The sequence below is a fragment of the Enhydra lutris genome, unplaced genomic scaffold, assembly GCF_002288905.1.
Source record: "Enhydra lutris kenyoni isolate GAN:26980312 unplaced genomic scaffold, ASM228890v2 scaffoldscaffold47, whole genome shotgun sequence".
NCBI lineage: Eukaryota > Metazoa > Chordata > Mammalia > Carnivora > Mustelidae > Enhydra > Enhydra lutris.
In genome coordinates this window covers 10,829,714-10,848,730 of record NW_019154131.1, presented here as the reverse complement: position 1 = coordinate 10,848,730, position 19,017 = coordinate 10,829,714, and the positions used below count along the sequence as shown (strand labels likewise).

The window sequence follows — 19,017 nt, the reverse complement described above, 5'->3', positions numbered from 1 at the left end:
TAATTTATAGAAACATCAATGGATTCTCGACTTCAAAGGATACATGCTGAAATTAAAAATTCACTCAAAATTGATAATCTTGTAAGTCTTTAATACCTCATTTAAAAATATAGTACTCTTTATAGCTTCGTATTTTATTTTCTCGTGTTTTACATGTGTAAATTTAAGAGAAATGGGACTATTACTGGTTCTTTTGTATTGCCCTGTTTGAGATTTTAAAAGTGATCTTTAGGAGTAGATCATATAGGTTGTGGTAATTAACAGTTATGAAATTACTGTTTTGTTGTGAAGGATGTGAACAGATGTATTGAGGCCTTGGATGAACTTGCTTCACTTCAGGTCACAATGCAACAAGCTCAGAAACACACAGAGATGATTACAACACTGAAAAAAGTAAGTGATCTGAGTCATGCAGATTTTTAAAACTTCCTCATCATCACTTCATTAAGAAGTAACATTTTAAAAATCAGTGAAGAAAACAATTGTGAGTGTATATTTTGTTTTCTCAGATACGGCGATTCAAAGTTAGTCAGGTTATCATGGAAAAGTCTACAATGTTGTATAACAAGTTTAAGAATATGTTTTTGGTTGGTGAAGGAGATTCTGTGATCACACAAGTGCTGAATAAATCTCTTGCCGAACAAAGACAGCATGAGGAAGCAAATAAAACCAAAGATCAAGGGAAGAAAGGGCCAAACAAAAAGCTAGAAAAGGAACAAACAGGTATGTGATGTAAGTTGTTTGCTGGGATTGCTTTTAAAAAATGGCTTTGATATATTTCATTAATACCTTATCTAAGGTTTCATAAGGCACTTAGAAAAACAGAAGCTAAGGTTAAGGATTTCTGTTTAAATCGTATAATCAAGCTTAAATTAGCAGTTGCTGTTCTTTTTCACACAATAGTAGTTAAGAAAGCAACTTCCCCGTGTCCCCATCGCCCAGCTCCTGCAGTGCTCAGTACACAGTCATTCCTGTTTTACCTCCTCTGGTTTCTCTATGAAGCGAATTCCAGATACACTGTTTCAACCACAGATATGTTAGGATGTATCTGTGATGGATTCTTAAATAGAACCATAGTATCATTCATTATCAGTTCCCCCAATTCCATGTTATGTCTTAGGAGTTGGATATTTTTATTTGTCAGGGAATGATGATGTAGGTCTCCTTAGAGATTTCTTAGAAATAAGATATACTTATCATTTACTTCGGTAGGACACAAAATCATGTTAATTATGAATAGTACTTTTGACACATTGTTGTGAAATAACAAGGAAAAATATAACATTTTACTTTGATGCACATTTTTATAAAAAATGGAATGACCGGATTAAAAATCCCCCCCCCCACCCAGCGCACCTGTGTAGCTCAGTGGATTAAGCCTCTGCCTTCAGCTCAGGTCATGATCTTAGGGTCTTGGGATCCAGCCCCCAATCGGGCTCTCTGCTCAGCAGGGATTCTGCTTCTCCCTCTCCCTGTGCACAAGTGCTTAAGCTCTCTCTCAAATAAATCTTATGTTTATTTATTTATTTGCCAGAGAAAGAGAGCACAAGCAGGGGGAGCTGCAGGCAGAAGGAGAGGGAGAAGCAGGCTCCCCACCAAGCAGGGAGCCTGATGGTAGGACTTGATCCCAGAACCCTGGGATCATGACCCGAGCCAGGAAGGCAGATGCTTAACCAACTAAGCCACCCAGGGGCCTAAATAAATAAAATCTTTAAAAAAAAATAATCTACCCCCTGCCCCACCCCGACTGTTGATTTCGGCTCAGGGCACAATCTCAGGGTTGTGAGATAGAGCACAGTGTCTGATTGAGATCCTGTCTTCTCCTCCTCTCTCTCTCTTGCCCTCCCATGCCCCTCCCCCACCAGCTTGTGCACACATACTCTCTAAAATAAAATCTTTAAAAACCGCCCTTTCTTGTACCCATAGATCTGATTATAGTAACCCTACGACTTATCAGTGTGCCTCAGCATCCAAAAGATTACAGTGTCATTTCAAATGAGGTGTATTAAGTATTAGAAACTTTAGGGCCATGTTTTTATTTTTTATTCTGGCTCTTTAGAGGACATCTTAAAGTATTAGAAGCTCTAACAGTTTTTCCATTGGAACCTTTTTAAAGGTTCAAAGACTCTAAATGGAGGATCTGATGCTCAAGACAGTAATCAACCACAACATAATGGAGACAGCAGTGAAGAAAGCAAAGACAACCACGAGGCCAGCAGTAAGAAAAAGTGAGGACATGTTTTAATGGATCATTTATATTTTTAATTTTTAAATCGCATTGCTGTTCTAAGGTTATTTGTATAGGGTTATATTTTGATCACTCAATTCCTGAACTGAGGAAGCAAGATATAAATCAAAAAGGAAACGAAAACTTTATAATTGACTTGTCTGTATTCGAAGGGAATAGAGCTAGATAGTAAGAATCCAGTTTAAAATAACTGTTCTTCTTTGGACTTCTTCACTGATACAGCTTTAAGAGTGACTTACATCCATACTTTCTTGCATTGTGACAGGGTAATACAAAAATGAGATCTAGAATCACAGGCTATTTTCTACTATAGCCTCTAAATAACTAGTTATTGGACTATAGTTATCCGAGTCTTGGTTTTTTTCTGCTACACATCTGAAGGACTTAGAATCAAGCATCCCTTCTAATCTTGAAATTCAGGGAAATCGTGTCTGTATCATCCCTCTCTTTATTAAAGTTTGTAATATATTGGCATTACAGATATAATTTTCATGAGAATTCATTTTAAAGTTGGAAATGATGGAAAGGGCCTGGGCCATGATGCTACCCTGAGTTAATTTGCTTGATCTGAATATTAACATGGTAAAATAAAATTTTGAACAAAAATATTATTTTTAAAAATAATTTGGTGATAATCCACGTATTTTTAAAAATAAAAACATAATGCATGGATTTAATGTGTTTTCTGACCCCCGTGAAGGAGTCAAGTCCCTAATCCCAGTTAACACACCTTTCTTTTCCTTCCTTTAGGTCATCCAGTGAAGAGAGAGAGACTGAAATATCTCTGAAGGATTCCACACTGGATAATTAGGTTGATATACCTGGAATATAAAGAACATTTGAGACGTTTGTAATGGTTTTCATTTGAAATATTTAGACTGCTGAAAGTTTTAAATTTTTATAAGCATAGGTTTTGATGTTGAAAACTTGTTTTGAGGGAGAAAATCCCTTTATATTTGTTTAAAAGTAATTAAACATTATTGCTAATTGTACTTGTGCAGTATTAACAGCTACATTATTCAGTAAATGTGAGGGAAAATCCATTTAGGAAATGTTAAACTGCTTTTCCAGACATTTGGTTGTAGCATAATTTCAATTAGTGTGTGTATGTTAATGTGTAATTGATATTAGAAAAAGGTTACATTTTTAAAACTGCTACTTGTATAAACCTTTCCTTTTTTCCCAGATACCATGGGTTTTGTGCATAGTTTTTACAAACCTTGGATTTACCAGACTGTCTTTTCACTGTTTGTGGGTTTTGTAGAAGTTATGCATTTTTATGGTAGATAAAATGTTACTTCTATACAAGTACTCCTTTTATCAAAAGTTAATTTTAATCTCCCAGTCTACGTTGTGCTACATTATCCTGCTGCTTTGTAACAATTTGTGGTCTGTATGCCTTTTTGTATGACAACTAGATATCCAACTGACAATTCTACAAGGTACAAAACTCATGTTAACTTTTGAAGGTTATTTAGTATTATGGCTGGGAATTGAGTGAAGTCACAGGACTTTCCTACAGAAAGCAGAAGAGGTATGTTTAGGAATGAATCTGGCTTTAGGGTTCAACCATCCAAGATCCTTTACAGGCACTAGTAGCTGAAACTAAAAACAAAATGATAAAAGTTTATTTTTGAGAACTGTCTCGTGTTTCTGAATTTTTAAAAAAAAAAGCCACACTCATTAAGGAAGTCACTAAGTATTTTTTTAATTGGGGAAAAAAATTCCATGATTCTTATGCAGTAAATAGTAGAATTAAATGCTATATAAGAAAACTAACCTGTTTGAAAAACATGGTCATATCAGAAGGGGATTATTATTTAGAGATCCTCCATGTGACAGACTTGTAAGGAGTAGAAATACGTTGCTCCGAGGCAGTTAGATAAAGTAAAGGAGTACTTTGGTAGTTCGTATATTCATGTATATGGACTAAATCAGGGTAAACCAAGGTTAACAAAATTTAAGGGTTAACTTAACAGATAGCATTTCTAAGATATTTTGATTAGGTCAGTTGGTGGTTTTCAGTAGCTAAAGGACACCTCTCATGTTTTGAAACTATGAATACAGAGAAAAGGCTTAATTAGCATCAGTGTTTGCATGTGACATGCATTGTATGTTTTGACCTCCCAGATAATGGTTTTCATCTATAAATGGAAAGTTTGAATTATTTCAATAATTGGAGTTCTTTTTGAGAGGTCTTAAAATGGAAGGAACTAGGACCTACTGTTTTGAGGGAACTATTGATATTACATTATAGCTGGTCCTTAATACAATTTAAATTTGGACAGATTTATTCTAGTTAAGCCATACGTGTCGACATTGTAAACTTGTTTTGATTAAAGGATTTTTCTATCAAACTCTACTAGTAAATTAATTCTTTGTTATTTATAAAAGTGTTTTTGGAATTCTGGATTTGCTTCCAAGGGAGTAATTTCTTGGTTAACTTGGTATAGAGATTGTGTTGGCTGGGGAGATAGGTAACTAAACTAAAAATGTTATTTTTTGTTCACTCTCTTTTATTCTGTGACCCAACAGATCAATATAATTTACTGAGAAACTACAGAATATTCAGCTTCAGGAGATACATATACCAGCATTGTGATAATTTATGTGTGGTTTGTTTGGGCTGGCCGTGCAGAACAGTTGATTACTATAGTGTGAAAATATAACTAGCCTTCCATTTTCTATTGGTCATAAGCTAATTCACAGGTAACTACTACTCTCTGAACTCTTATAAAGTCCTAAATACTAAGAACTTTCAGAAGCATTTGGTCAAAACTTCACTGCTGAACAATTCTCTAAGATAATTTAAATGAAATAGTAAGAAAAATGTCTTCCTCTTTTTGGGGGGCATATATAAACCACCTATTTTGTGCTATTGAAACCTCTCGCTAACATTCAAAAGAGGAGGTTATGCAGGCCCTGCAGAATGAGTCGTTGGAAGCTTGCTTAGCTGCTCTGGAGACATTTCAGAAGTGTCATCTCAGCTGGAGAAACTGAATGTCTAAACAACTTGACGATCTCAATTAAACCTTCTGCTAATACATCCTGCGCTTTCAACTACGATGATCTTTTTTACCCAGTTTTTGCTGATACGTTGATTGTAGTGTACCGGCACACACTTACCTGATTGAAGATGTCAGGTCAAGATGACGTCAGCCAACTAATCCTATATAAGAGCAAAGGCTTTTACAAGGTTCTGTGAGGGCTTTACTAACACCTTATTTTGTCCCATTGGTCAGAGAAAGGACGATCTCTCAGAAATAGCAAACCCCTAATTACAAACCTTAAGAAATGAAGCTGCTGTAAGGGAGAAATGTTTTCAAATGTGTGCTATGGAACTCTCTAACCTTAAAGATAATAAAGACATTATGATTTGATTAGGAGAAGGTAAAATTATCCTTAAGGATAAGAAAGGCTGAAAAATATTTAAAGATAAACAGTGCTTTTCTAAATAGTGCCTTTGTGCATGTTCATCCGTCATACCAAAATCTCATTTCTAGGGGTGCCTGGGTGGCTCAGTGGGTTAAAGCCTCTGCCTTCCACTCACGTCATGATCCCAGGGTCCTGGGATCGAGCCCCGCATCAGGCTCTCTGCTCAGTAGGGAGCCAACTTCTCCCTCTGCCTCTGCCTCCCTCTCTGCCTACTTGTGATCTCTATCAAATAAATAAAATCTTTTTAAAAAAAAACTCATTTCTAACTACAGAGGATGCTGATTAATAAGTTCATTACCGTATTTTCATATTTGCTTTTCTTCATTAGAGAAAATGACATACATAATTTAGGTCCTGTTTAATACTGAAATTTACAGCTATAGAGTCCCTAATTCAAATACTCTTTTAGGCTTGTTTCAAACTTGGAAGGTCTTTCGACCTGTAACTGATAAACTTAATACATGGGCAAATTCTGGGAGTGACTAGGTTAGTCTTTCTAACTCTACATTTCACAAGGGGAAATGATGGCTCAGTTGGTTAAGCATCTGCCTTCAGCTCAGATCATAATCCCAGGGTCCTGGAATCACGTCCCACATCGGGCTCCCTGCTCAGTGGGGAGCCTGATTCTCCCTTTCCCTGCCACTCCCCTTGCTTGTGCGTGCTGATAAAATCTTTAAGTTAAAAAAAAAACAATTTTGGGGTGCCTGGGTGGCTCAGTCATTAAACGTCTGCCTTCGGCTCAGGTCATTATCCCAGGGTCCTGGGATTGAATCCCGCATTGGGCTCTCTGCTCATCGGGGAGCCTGCTTCCCACTCTCTCTCTGCCTGCCTTTCTTTGTGCTTGTGATGTCTCTCTCTCTGTTAAATAAATAAATAAAATCTTAAAAAAAAAAAAATTCAATAGCGGTAGCATTTTAGCTTTCTTCTTTGTCCGCTAAAAGGAATTGACAACACATGGACTAATGCTTCTGTTAGGACAATACAGTGCACATTTTGGAATTTGCGGTTTTGAGAATATGAAATGGAAATGAATAAAAGTAAACACCTGAAACGTATTACACTATATATTAACTAACTAGAATTTAAATAACTTGGAGAGAAAGAAGGATAAACAGACCCTTGCATACTAATGCAAGACCTACAAGGAATACAGTTTAAAAACAAAGGAAGCAGGGGTGTCTGGATGGTTCTGTCAGTTGACCGTCCAACTCTTGATTTTGGCTCAGGTCATGATCTCGGTGTCCTGGGATTGCACTGTGTTGGGATCAGAGTCTGCTTGGGATTCTCTCTCACTGCCCTTCTACCTTCACGCTCACTGGCTCTCTAAATTAAGAAAAATCTCCCAAAAATTCTTTTTTACCTGTGGAACTTACAGGAATTGGGTAAACATGGTTTTCTAACAGAATTTTTAATCTGTTCAGTTTAGCATCATCGGAAACATGAAAGTAAAAATTTAGACAATAATATAAGCCAGCCACGGGAGGCACCTCTTCTCTTTACTGATTCTCTAGTCTGTTTAGTGAATCAGTGAATGAGACCATCACTACACATACCAGAAACGGGTGCTTGTCCTCTGCACACCAACTTAATTGGATATGTAGTATTTACGTCCATAAAACATCTCACTGCCAGTCTTTTAACATACATGCTTAAAGGACTTCATCAGTTTTTTATTTATATGGTAAATGTCTGTTCTTAGCCATCCAGGGAATGTGGAACTTAGCTGAATTTAAATAAATAACCTCGGAGAGAGAAAGTGGAATTTAAATAACACATTTAAAAGGAACTATTTTACAGCATTCTTAAACGTCTTAAAACTAAATTTTCCTGGGGCGCCTGGGTGGCTCAGTGGGTTAGGCCTCTGCCTTCGGCTCGGGTCGTGATCTCAGGGTCTTGGGATCGAGCCCCGCATTGGGCGCTCTGCTCAGCGGTGAGCCTGCTTCCTCCTCTCTCTGCCTGCCTCTCTGCCTACTTGTGATCTCTCTCTCTCTCTCTCTCTCTCTCTCTCTCTCTCTCTCTGTCAAATAAATAAATAAAATCTAAAAAAAAAAAAACAAATTTTCCACCAAAAAAGATTTTGGGAAAACATAATTTTCTGTGATGATCTAGATCTTGGCATTCATCTCAGGTGTCCTTTTGCCCAGAATGAGAGAAGCGAATACACAGCATTGTCAGGGTGAGGGGGCTGAAGGAATTTGGAAGAGTTGGGCCAGAAAAACTTCTTTGTTTTTGCATACAGAATACTGGGTATTTTTATTGCGCAAGAATGAGTGAACCAGAGCTGGCAATCCACAGGATCCTGACTTCCCATGTCCCAGGGATCATATTACACAAAATCTCTATTTTTTTTTTAAGATTTTATTTTTAAGTAATCTCAACACCCAGTGTGAGGCTCAAACTTTTAAAACCCCGAGATCAAGACTTGCATGCTCTACCGACTGAGCCAGCCAGGTGCCCCAAAATCTATTTTCTTAATCATAATATTGAACTGAAGAAGTTCTCAAGAAATGAATCTTCAATTGAAATGTGACTTTTGTGAAGGTTTGAGTATATACTGAAATATTTTTATATTCATTATTCACGCAGTGAGTCTCATTAAAATGATTAGTATGCCTGCTAGTTTCTACCAACAAAAACTTAGTATTACAAAAGAGCCCACTGTGAGATCAGATTACAGAATTGCTACTCTTAATACTGTATTTGTTAAATCTACTTTTATTATTCCCCCTCATTTTTATCACAGGTATTTGAAGCCTCATGGTACAAGATACAACTCTCACATTCTTCAAAGAATTTTTTTTTCTTTCCAAAGAACTTTCAAAACACCTCCACCACTTGATGTATGATTTGATTAACTGAATTTTTCTAACTACAGATTAGCAAAAAGTACTCTGGACACAGAATGAATAGGCATGCCACAGAATGGCCGAAAATCAGAATACCTGAATCTGAAAGGATTTGTATTCAAAAAATATAAAGCACTCCTACAACTAAGTAAAATAAACACACTTAAAAAACGGGCAAACAGGGGCACCTAGGTGGCTCAGTGGGTTAAAGCCTCTGCCTTCAGCTCAGGTCATGATCCCAGGGTCCTGGGATCGAGCCCCGCATTGGGCTCTCTGCTTGGCAGGGAGCCTGCTTCCTCCTCTCTCTCTCTCTCTGCCTGCCTCTCTGCCTACTTGTGATCTCTCTCTCTGTTAAATAAATAAATAAAATCTTAAAAAAAAAAAAAAAAAACGGGCAAACACATCAAAAACCCTATTTTGAAATGAACACTAAAATAATGTATTTCTAAACAAGTTACTTTATAAGAAAACCTGTGATTTAAAAAAAAAAAAAAAAAAACCTGTGATGTGAACTTTTGCAGGGATGTGGGTAACTAGCTGAGTATTTCAGGTGGGTCCTGATCTTCAGTAGCACGTTCTGGAAATAAAGTAATCATCCAAGAGGATAGTTACTTCACAGGTACATTTTTTGTTGTTATTAATTAAAGGTTCCAGGATCAACGTAAGGATAAGCAAGGAATTCTCCTAGTTTGTTGCCTTCTGAATCATAGTGGAGCATCCGAAAGCAAACATCACAAAAGAAACATGGGTCCTCTGGTGCAAAACTGTCATTGTTCGTCACCCATCTGTAATTAAAAAAAAAAAAAAAGATTACACCATCACAATCAACCTTCTCAAACTTTAATGCATTATGACCTGTAGTGATGTGGAAACATAACATTCCCATTATTGCCTTGTCATCCTATCTTAATACACTGTAATCCTTTCTACAATTTTGTATACATATACAGACATACACTACCAATACTCTGCAAGGCAAAAGGGCAACTAACAAAAACCCTGCAGAAGGCTGTTTCTCTGAAAGACTTCTTAAAAGTAAGTACAGCAAAATAAAAGTCCATAGGTGAAAGCACCCTATACACTTCTGGTATGACTTAACCTATCCTCCAAGTAACTATTAAAATGTAATTGGCCATCTTGAAAAAATGGATTAGATGCTACAGACCTGATGAACTTTTATGTAACTTATCTTTTTAACTGGTAAATTAGTCCTGGCAAATTTGAAAACCATGTGTTTTACCTAGAAGTCAGGATAAAATGTTACAGAGTGTATACAAATGGGAATATGGGCAACACTGAATTGATATGTTTTCTTGCCTGAGACATTACTACTGGTCATGGGAAGATGAAAGACTGATTTTCAGCAATCTATTTGAATCTGCATCTCATGGTCTATTTTTAACATTCCCCGATTTCCAGTTTGATAACTGATTTATCATGTTTTCCTACTGATCATTTAGAAAAGCTCATGGGAGGGGCGGGGTGGGAAGAACCCCCACCCCCAAATCTGATACACAATTATTCTCCTTTCCTCAGAATTTTTTGACCCTGATCCATAGTTAAAAACCAAACTAAACGTGAAGTATCCCATAAAGTGAAAATTTTATGAACCCATATTTTGACCTCATTCTATATATTGAATGCTGTATTGTTTTTTCATGGAGGAGGAGCCGTGGATGAAGCTGATTTTGTAGACTGCAGAGAGAAAGACAACATGGCTCCCTAAAGATCCAAAGTCTGAGCCAGCTCTGGACTTTCACTACACAGAATGCATTTCCTTACTGTTTAAATGTAACCTACTAATTTGCAGCACTTATGTACTAGATAAAACCATTTCTTTTATTTATACCCCCACAGTGTAAGTTCTCAGATTCAAATTTAAAATAGGAAACACCGAAATACCAAAAATGGAAAGTACTTGACTACTGAAAACCAGTAATTCTTGAAGAAAGAAATAGATATCACTTACCTGGCTGTGTACGTTTTACAAACAAAACATTTTCTGGTCCACAGCCAATGTTTCTTGATAAGAAGGGGATAAAGTGTCCTGTCCAAGCAGTCATCACAATGTGCGAGCCTTTTGTACACGAGAAGTAAATGAATATATTAAAATGCAAATTGTTTTAAAAAATGCAAATTGTTGTTATCGATGACAAAACAGATCTTACCTCAACATTAAGAACCTAGTAGGTATATTTTTCAATTTTTTTTTCTTACGAAAGACTCAGGTATAAAATTATTTGTTACACTAGGTTTGACCAAACTTTGTTCTACGAAAACATTCTCCTGAAGATCATTTGGGATTAAACAATGTTTTCTTTCAGGTGAAACTTCCCGAACAGGTCATGTGCTCTGTGACCCTCCAAGAGGGCAGTCTGCGTGCAGATCTTGAACGCATTCCGTCAGAGAGCCCCTGCTTTACTCAACACTCACTGCCTTCCTGGGAGACAGTCCGAGCAACTATTTTATCTATTTGGTCACGTGTTACGTGGCTCTTGTTTACTATCCTCTTTATTAAAATTTAAATCAGACTCGTGGTGTAATGTGAACTGACAGAAGACTTTAGCTTTAGGTGTCGGAATTTGTAAGTTATTAATAAAATCAGTCTCTACTGTGCCACTGATCAGCTGACTGGGTGTGAATAAATTCCTTAACCATACTGGACCTTACATTCGTCATCCAGAAAATGAAGGGGACCGCACCAGAGTCTATTCTAAAGGTCCTGACCATTTTTAAATGATTCTTAGTTTTTGTCTTTTAGTAAGAAAGGGTAGCAATATATCAACTTCGTATCAGATGATGATTGGTAGGGGTGCCTGGGTGGCTCAGTGAGTTGAGCCTCTGCCTCCGGCTCAGGTCATGATCTCAGGGTCCTGGGATAGAGCCCCGCATCAGGCTCTCTGCTTAGCAGAGAGCCTGCTTCCCCCGCCTTTCTCTCTGCCTGCTTCTCTGCCTACTTGTGAGCTCTTTCTGTGTCAAATAAATAAATCTTAAAAAAAAAAAAAAAAAAAGATTAGTAAACTTGTAAGAGTTTACCAACTATCAAACTATGGAATGGCACTGAATGATTAAATCTTTCTATTAGACAAAAATGACTTGTAGTCCAGGGGCGCCTGGGTGGCTCAGGGAGTTAAACTTCTGCCTCCAGCTCAGGTCATGATCCGAGGGTCCTGGGATCAAGCCCTGTGTCGGGCTCGAGCAGGGAGCCTGCTTCTCCCTCTGCCTCTGCCCCTCCTCCCTGCTCATGTGCCTTCTCTCTTTTTCAAATAAATAAAATCTTTTTGAAAAATGACTTGTAGTCCAAATTACATCTAAAAATTCTTTAAAGGGCGCCTGCCTGATTCAGTTGATAGAGCATGTAACTCTTGGTCTCGGGGCTTATGGGTTCAACCCCCACACTGGGTGTAGAGACTGCTTAAAAATAAAATATTTTAAAAAGTGAAACTAAAAAAATTTTTTTAAAAACTAAAACTAAAAATTCCTTAGAAGCATCCCACACTGCAGATGTTTAATGAGCGTGAATTGTGGGGTACCTGGGTGTCTCAGTTGTTAAGCATCTGCCTTCGGCTTGGGTCATGATCCCAGGGTCCTGGGATCAAGCCCCTCATCAGGCTCCCTGCTCTGTGGGGAGCCTGCTTCTCCCTCTCCCACTCCCCCTGCTTGTGTTCCCTCTCTTGCTGTGTCTGTCAAATAAATAAATAAAACCTTAAAAAAATAAATAAGCATGAATTATTCTCCCATGTTGCCTTGAGTTTAAGGATGACACTGCTGTACAGTAAGAAATGTTAAATTAAAATAACAGAAAAGTGGGTTGTCTTCCATCCTGGGCTAATTCTCAGGCACTCATTCCGCTTCAGTGAAAGAGCAGGCAGAAAAGCTTATATAAAGTCTAACACATTATCAAAGAAATGTATATAATTTTCAGTCCTACAAAACTGGAGTTTATGAGCTCTCCTGGCCCCCTGGCCCTTTGCTTCAGCAAATCTCCTTCCTCTAAGGGCTATTGTTTTGTACATTTAACTGTTTCTTTAGAATTTATCCCCTCAACATCCCTCTACAGAACCAAAATAACTTTGGTTAAATATTCAACGTTTACATGATGCCAAATCAATATTACGACTTGCACCTAAACTCCACAACTTATAGTTTCCCTTTATTGTGTAATACACGGTTTTCTAGCTGCGAACCAGAAGCTGCCAGCTAGCTACTTCTCTCAGGTTAGCTACTTCTCTCAGGTTTGCATCTGCTTCAGTTGCACATACCTGTCGCCAATTTAGTTCTGTACTTCCCGACAGAATGAGAACCACGCTGTCCAGTGTGTTAATGCACAAGCGGGAGACCTGGCAGTCCCAGACACCCTTCCCGAGTTCTCCGCTGTGTGTGTCTTGGGACGAATTGGCTAGATGGCCATCGTGCTGGGATTCTCCTTTCCCTACATTATCTGTTCTGCTTTGCCTTCATGTTTTTTTTGTTTTAAGATTTTATTTGTCAGAGAAAGAGAGAGCATAAGCAGGGGCAGCAGCAGACAGAGAAGCAGGCAGCCCAATGTGGGACTCAAAGCCAGGACCCTGGGATCATGAGCTGAGCCGAATGCAGATGCTTAACTGACTGAGCCACCCAGGCGCCCCTGCACTCCTGTTTTTCTATTTCAAGGTTTACTAAAGGTAAGTGTGGAGTACTTCCTCGGGGACCTTCCCAAGAATGAGTGCATGCCAGGTAAATTTTGGAAACTGGTCACTAAAATTCAAGAAATGTGGAGATAGGGACTTTATAAAGTTCCTATTACTGGTATAATAAAAAGTATGGGTGTATCACTGCTCCACATACACACACAAAAAAAAACCCTAAAAATGGTCTCTCAGAATTAAAGCAGGGATGGAGCAGGGCTTATTTCTATATAATGATCCTTTACAGATTTCCTAAATAAGAAAACGAATGGCCTTATTCATGAGAAAGACACAACACAAGCTATATAAAATTATAACAAAATCTTATTTTAAACTAGTCCTCTCGGGCGCCTGGGCAGCTCAGTTGGTTGAGCAACTGCCTTTGGCTCAGGTGTCGATCCCGGAGTCCCCGGATGGAATCCTGCATCGGGCTCCCAGCTCCACGGTCTGCTTCTCCCTCTGACCTTCTCCCCTCTCATACTCTATCTCTCAAATAAATAAATAAAATCTTTAATTATAAAAAACTAGTCCTGGGCACCTGGGTGGCTCAGTGGGTTAACCTTCTGCCTCAGCTCAGGTCATGATCTCAGGGTCCTGGGATCGAGCCCTGCATCAGGCTCTGCTCAGCGGGGAGCCTGCTTCCTCCTCTCTCTCTGCCTGCCTCTCTGCCTACTTGTGATCTCTGTCAAATAAATAAAATCTTTTAAAAAAAACTAGTCCTTCTCACTTTATACTTGAAAACTAATGAAAACATTAAGACTTCACATTTGTCAAATGTTAGAATTACTCTTCTCTTACCCCCAGTTCCCTTTGATCTCCTCAAAATTCTGGCAGAGACAAGAAACCTCGATACCCAGTTGCAAGTTTGCTAGCAACAGGAGATACAAAGTGCTACACGAAGTGGATGGCTACTGCCTGCTGGATATACAAATGGAGACACTTACTTACAGATTTCTGACAACTCTAATCAAGTATTTTTTTTTTTAAGATTTTATTTATTCATTCTACAGAGAGAGATCACAAGTAGACGGAGAGGCAGGCAGAGAGAGAGAGAGAGAGAGGGAAGCAGGCCCCCCGCTGAGCAGAGAGCCCGATGCGGGACTCGATCCCAGGACCCCGAGATCACGACCCGAGCCGAAGGCAGCGGCTTAACCCACCGAGCCACCCAGGCGCCCCTAATCAAGTATTTCTATTATAGATATTCCCAAAATAAAGACAGGATACAAATGGATGGAGAGTTGGTCAGTCCATGGAAAGCAAACATGATTTTGCTGGTCCCAAGCCAAGCTGCAATGACTACTTCTATTTCTCTTATTAAAAACAGGGGTGCCTGGGTGGGTCAATGGGTTCAGCCTCTGCCTTCAGCTCAGGTCATGATCTCAGGGTCCTGGGATCAAGCCCTGCATCGGGCTCTCTGCTTGGCAAGAAGCCTGCTTCCCCACCTTTCTCTGCCTGTCTCTCTGCCTACTTGTGATCTCTCTCTGTCAAATAAATAAAATCTTAACAAAAACAAAAAAGCAAATCCAGGTGAGCCTGGGCGGCTCAGTTGTTCAGCGTCTGCCTTCGGCACAGTTCATGATCCCGGGGTCCTGGGATCAAGCCCCACATCGGGCTCCCTGCTCAGTAGGAAGCCTGCTTCTCCCTCTCCCACTCCCTCTCTCGCTGTCTTTCTGTCAAATAAGTAAAATCTTAAAAACAAAAACAAACCAACTCCAACTGCCTGCGCTTTTATACCGTGAAATCAAGGAGAGGAAGACAGAGCAGATGACATCGCGTTGAGCGCTGCCGCTTACCTTATGTCAGCGATGACAATAACATGTTCACAGTCTCCCTGGTGACAATATAAGTAAGGAAAACCCAGTTTAATAAACAGGTCATTGAAGGTGAAATCTTCCATTTTGGCAGTCTGAAATTTTCCATAGCCTCTGTCATGGGACTCCGACCATTCAATGATAGTTCTGAAGAGGGGGAAAAGATGGTATTTCATTACGCCACAAAATCTAAAAATGACAGAAAATGGTCTGTGACTACAAGTATTTCATAAAGCCTGGCTCACCCAATAAGCTGGACAGTTGCCACCTTGAGGTGAAAATCCCAGTGGTTGACACATGTAAAAATCAAGACCTCTGAATGTGTCCTTATCCGTTAGAGCAACAGTTCTCAAAGTGTGGTTCCTGAAGTCAAAAGGATCTTTGTGATAAAATGTCATCTGCCCTTTTCGACTCCTATTCTCTCCAAAGACCAGTATTCTAACGGCTACATGATGTGTTTTATTACTTCAGACTGAATGGAAAATTCAGAACAATGCCACTCGTCTCATTCTGTTCTGAAAAAGTTATTTCCTCCCCCAAATTATTAATGTTAACATGTAATGGGAGTAGTTAATATTTGAAATATTTCCTAGTTTCAACTTCTAATATGGTAAACACTGATAGCTATAGCCCACATAATCAAAAGCTGTCTGGAGTCCTCAATTATAGTATAAAGGAAGGCTGAAACCGGCACGTTTGAGAACTGCTGCATTAGAACACAGATACAAATGGCTATAATGAAAAAGAATGTATATAAACACTCAGAAACAATATACATGTATGTTCTAGTTGCTAGGACACTGATCGCAAACGTATGGGCTAATTAACATGACTACAAGCTATATATTTTTTATGTTATACACTTAACCATGTATTTACACACCCATGTAGGGCAAACAACAGTATATACTGGACAAACAGAAAAAACAGTAAGACTAACTTATTGCCATCACCTAAATATGAAAAAGACTAATGAAGTGTTTCAGAGGGAGTTAAAGTTTCTCAGATGTATCTATGGCTCAATACAAGATTTGCTAGTTTTTTGTTTTTTTTTTTTTAAAGTAGGCTCCACACCCAATATGGGGCTCGAACTCACAACCCCTGTGATCAAGAGTAGCTACTGGCTAAGCCAACCAAGCACTCCAAGATTTGCTGTCGTTTCTAAGATCGTAGATAACACAAAGATTTTGAAATGGTCTGTGTCAGGTCTTTGCTAGGAAAAGTTTCTTCCTGAAGTAAGAATTGTGATTCACTTACTAATACCTAGGCCGACCAGATGAAATAACTGAATATATTTTAAACTGAGAGTTCTGATCCCAAAACAAACAAAACAGTCTAACAAAACAGTTCTTTGGCAAAGACCCTTAACGGACCAGTAACAGGATGTGTGGAGATCTATTCCAAGAACTAGAAACAGGAAAAACTGAGAAGATTTTTGAAAACTGTACCTGCTTAAATCTCTGCACTCCGGGTATCTTTTATCATTGTAAAATGTCCCTTCGAAATAAAAGAAGGCTGATTTGTACAGGTCCTATAAGGAAATAGATGGCATTGAAACAGAGTCCTCTATTAATAATTAGGAAATTGCTACCAATTCAAAATCTATAGGTCATAAAACCACACTAATATGCTTTATAGTAACTGTATGCAACCTTACAGAACGTGCTTAGCTCGGTAATTTCTTTACTGTTTAATGGGAACTTCCTATGTGACAAGTATTATGCTATTTACCAGGGATGGAAATGTAAACATCTGATCCTTGCTGCTGTTTGCATTATCCTATTGCTGTTTTAATCACTAGGTCCGACTTAAATTTTGTATATTCTGAGACTTGTGAAAGGAACCTAATTAAAAATGAAATAAACAATATTATTTTATTATGTGAATACACAGCAGTGAGTTATTTTGGATACTAGAAGTAAAAACCAAAAGTCACATCTTTTATATTTCCCCAGCAATAATTAGTGATCACAGACTTAGGTTATTCTGTTATATTTTTTAATATTTTCAGGATACTTAAAAAACAAAAAAGATTTAGTTATTTATTTGAGAAAGAAACAGAGATAGTGAGAGAGAGTGTGAGTGGAGAGGAGAGGGAGAAGCAGACTCTCTGCTGAGCAGGGAGCCCGATGTGGGGCTCGATCCCAGGACCCTGGGGTCAGGAACTGGAGTAAAGGCAGAAACCCAACCGACTGAGCCACCCAGGCGCCCCTCAGTGTACTTTTTTTTTTTTTTTTTTTTTTTTTTTTTAAGATTATTTCTTTGAAAGCACAAGCAAGAGGGGCGGAAGGACAGAGACTCTCCAACAGGCTCCATACTGAGCGTGGAGCCCAACACCAGGTTCCATCCCACAACCCTGAGATCACGACCTGAGCCGAAACCAAGATTCGGATGCTCAACCAGCTGTGCCATCCAGGTGCCCCTCAGTGTACTTTTATAAAAAATTCTCCCTTCAAACTTTCAGTAATTCTTAGGCAGAATTTGACTATCTCTTTTTACTCAAGCAGGCTTGCCCCAGAATACCAGAGTAGTCGCACAACTGGCCTGAACCATCGGGTTTCTTAACTTTCAGCCTACCAGCCTTTCCAGAGGGGCGAGTGTCTCTTGATGCTCACTGGTAACAGAATGAATCACAGGAACACCAAAGACCAAGTCTCACCTCAGAGCCATTACATGAGAAGCTCTCAGGATGTGGCCCAGGCACTGATGTTTTCCCAAGCTCCCCAGGACTCAGACGGGCAAGCAGTGCCGAGAGGCACTCTAATCGACTGCTCTTCACGATGTCCTGACAACCAGAGCCCTGGGGCAGAGTCAGGAGACCCGTGTTCTTTCTCCTTGCGTATATGTACTCCTCAGACCTTGGGTTCCTCACCTGTGTGAGTCTCTCTGTCCCGCTATCTTACAAGACTGCGGTTCATCAACTATGAAAGATATGTAAGTTTCAGGTATTCAAAAAAAAAAAAATCATCCCCCAAAATAAATGCAATTCATCTCCTCCCGCAAAGCTTCTATTTTTCTTTCTCCATGCCCTCGTTTATAAGTTATCCGGTAATGACATCAGCCACCCTTATGAGACTGGCTGTGCAGTTTCTCCTCAGGCCGTCACTCCATTTCCCTGACCCTGTTTCTTTCTTTCTTTCTTTGAAGATTTTATTTATTTATCTGAGAGAGAGACAGTGAGAGGAAGCAGGAGAAGGGAGAAGGTTAGAGGGAGAGGCAGACTCCACGTGTTGCTGGGAGCCCAATGTGGGGCTCGATCCCGGGACTCTGGGATCATGACCTGAGCCGAAGGCAGTTGCTTAACCAACTGAGCCACCCAGGCACCCCTGACGCTGTTTCTTCATGTAACACATGAATAAAGCCACTACATTCTTCCCAGGTGCTTGCAGAGATAAAAGGATAATCTGTACTAGAATGCCGAATCTAGCTACTGTTAAACCCAAAAACTACCACTAAATATACTTCTGTTCCCTCAATGAGGTAAGCTAGGGTCTAAAAGATTTTTTTTTTTTAAATAAAGATTTTGTTTATTTATTTGACAGACAGAGATCACAAGTAGGCAGAGAGACATGCAGAGAGAGAGGGGGAAGCAGACTCCCTGACGAGCAGAGAGCCCAATGTGGGGCTCGACCCCAGGACCCTGAGACCATGACCTGAGCCGAAAGCAGAGGCTTTAACCCACTGAACCACCCAGGCGCCCCTAAAATAAAGGTTCTGAAAGAATATTGCCTTATTTTGGAAATAAAAACAAAAGTTTCATTTTTTATTCATTATAAAATGCTTCTACAGAAATGGAAGTGATTTAGGCAACTTAATGCTTTTGGCTGGCATCGTTATTATTTAGAAGGGGAACTGTTTTCCCTAAATCTGAAGTCCTCCTGTAATAACTCTTCCTTGTCTCGGTACACAAACAGAACAGAAGATGTGAGCAATGTCAACACCAGGTAATTCTGATTTTCTGTGGCAACCAGAGATCCTCACTAATAGTTTCCCTATTTTGTCAGCTAGTT

At 39.2% G+C, this 19,017-nt stretch overlaps 2 protein-coding genes across 3 annotated transcripts in view; one reads left to right on the top strand and one right to left on the bottom strand.

Annotated features, from left to right (window-relative positions):
• LOC111156572 (PC4 and SFRS1 interacting protein 1) overlaps positions 1-4,605 on the top strand; it is a 42,247-nt gene extending 37,642 nt beyond the window's left edge. For both annotated transcript variants that reach the window (XM_022517555.1, XM_022517556.1), the window contains exons 12-16: positions 11-81; positions 292-393; positions 510-723; positions 2,117-2,228; positions 2,999-4,605. In XM_022517555.1, coding sequence (XP_022373263.1) covers positions 11-81; positions 292-393; positions 510-723; positions 2,117-2,228; positions 2,999-3,059 — 560 coding nt within the window. In that variant the 3' untranslated portion in view covers positions 3,060-4,605. The remainder of the gene's footprint in view (positions 1-10; positions 82-291; positions 394-509; positions 724-2,116; positions 2,229-2,998) is intronic.
• Positions 4,606-9,016: 4,411 nt separating this feature from the next.
• LOC111156633 (small nuclear RNA activating complex polypeptide 3) overlaps positions 9,017-19,017 on the bottom strand; it is a 39,509-nt gene continuing 29,508 nt past the window's right edge. Inside the window, exons 6-9 of the mRNA XM_022517641.1 lie at positions 16,456-16,538; positions 14,990-15,154; positions 10,499-10,606; positions 9,017-9,314 (exon numbers count right to left, since the gene is read on the bottom strand). Of these exons, the coding sequence (XP_022373349.1) occupies positions 9,167-9,314; positions 10,499-10,606; positions 14,990-15,154; positions 16,456-16,538 (504 nt within the window). The 3' untranslated portion in view covers positions 9,017-9,166. The remainder of the gene's footprint in view (positions 9,315-10,498; positions 10,607-14,989; positions 15,155-16,455; positions 16,539-19,017) is intronic.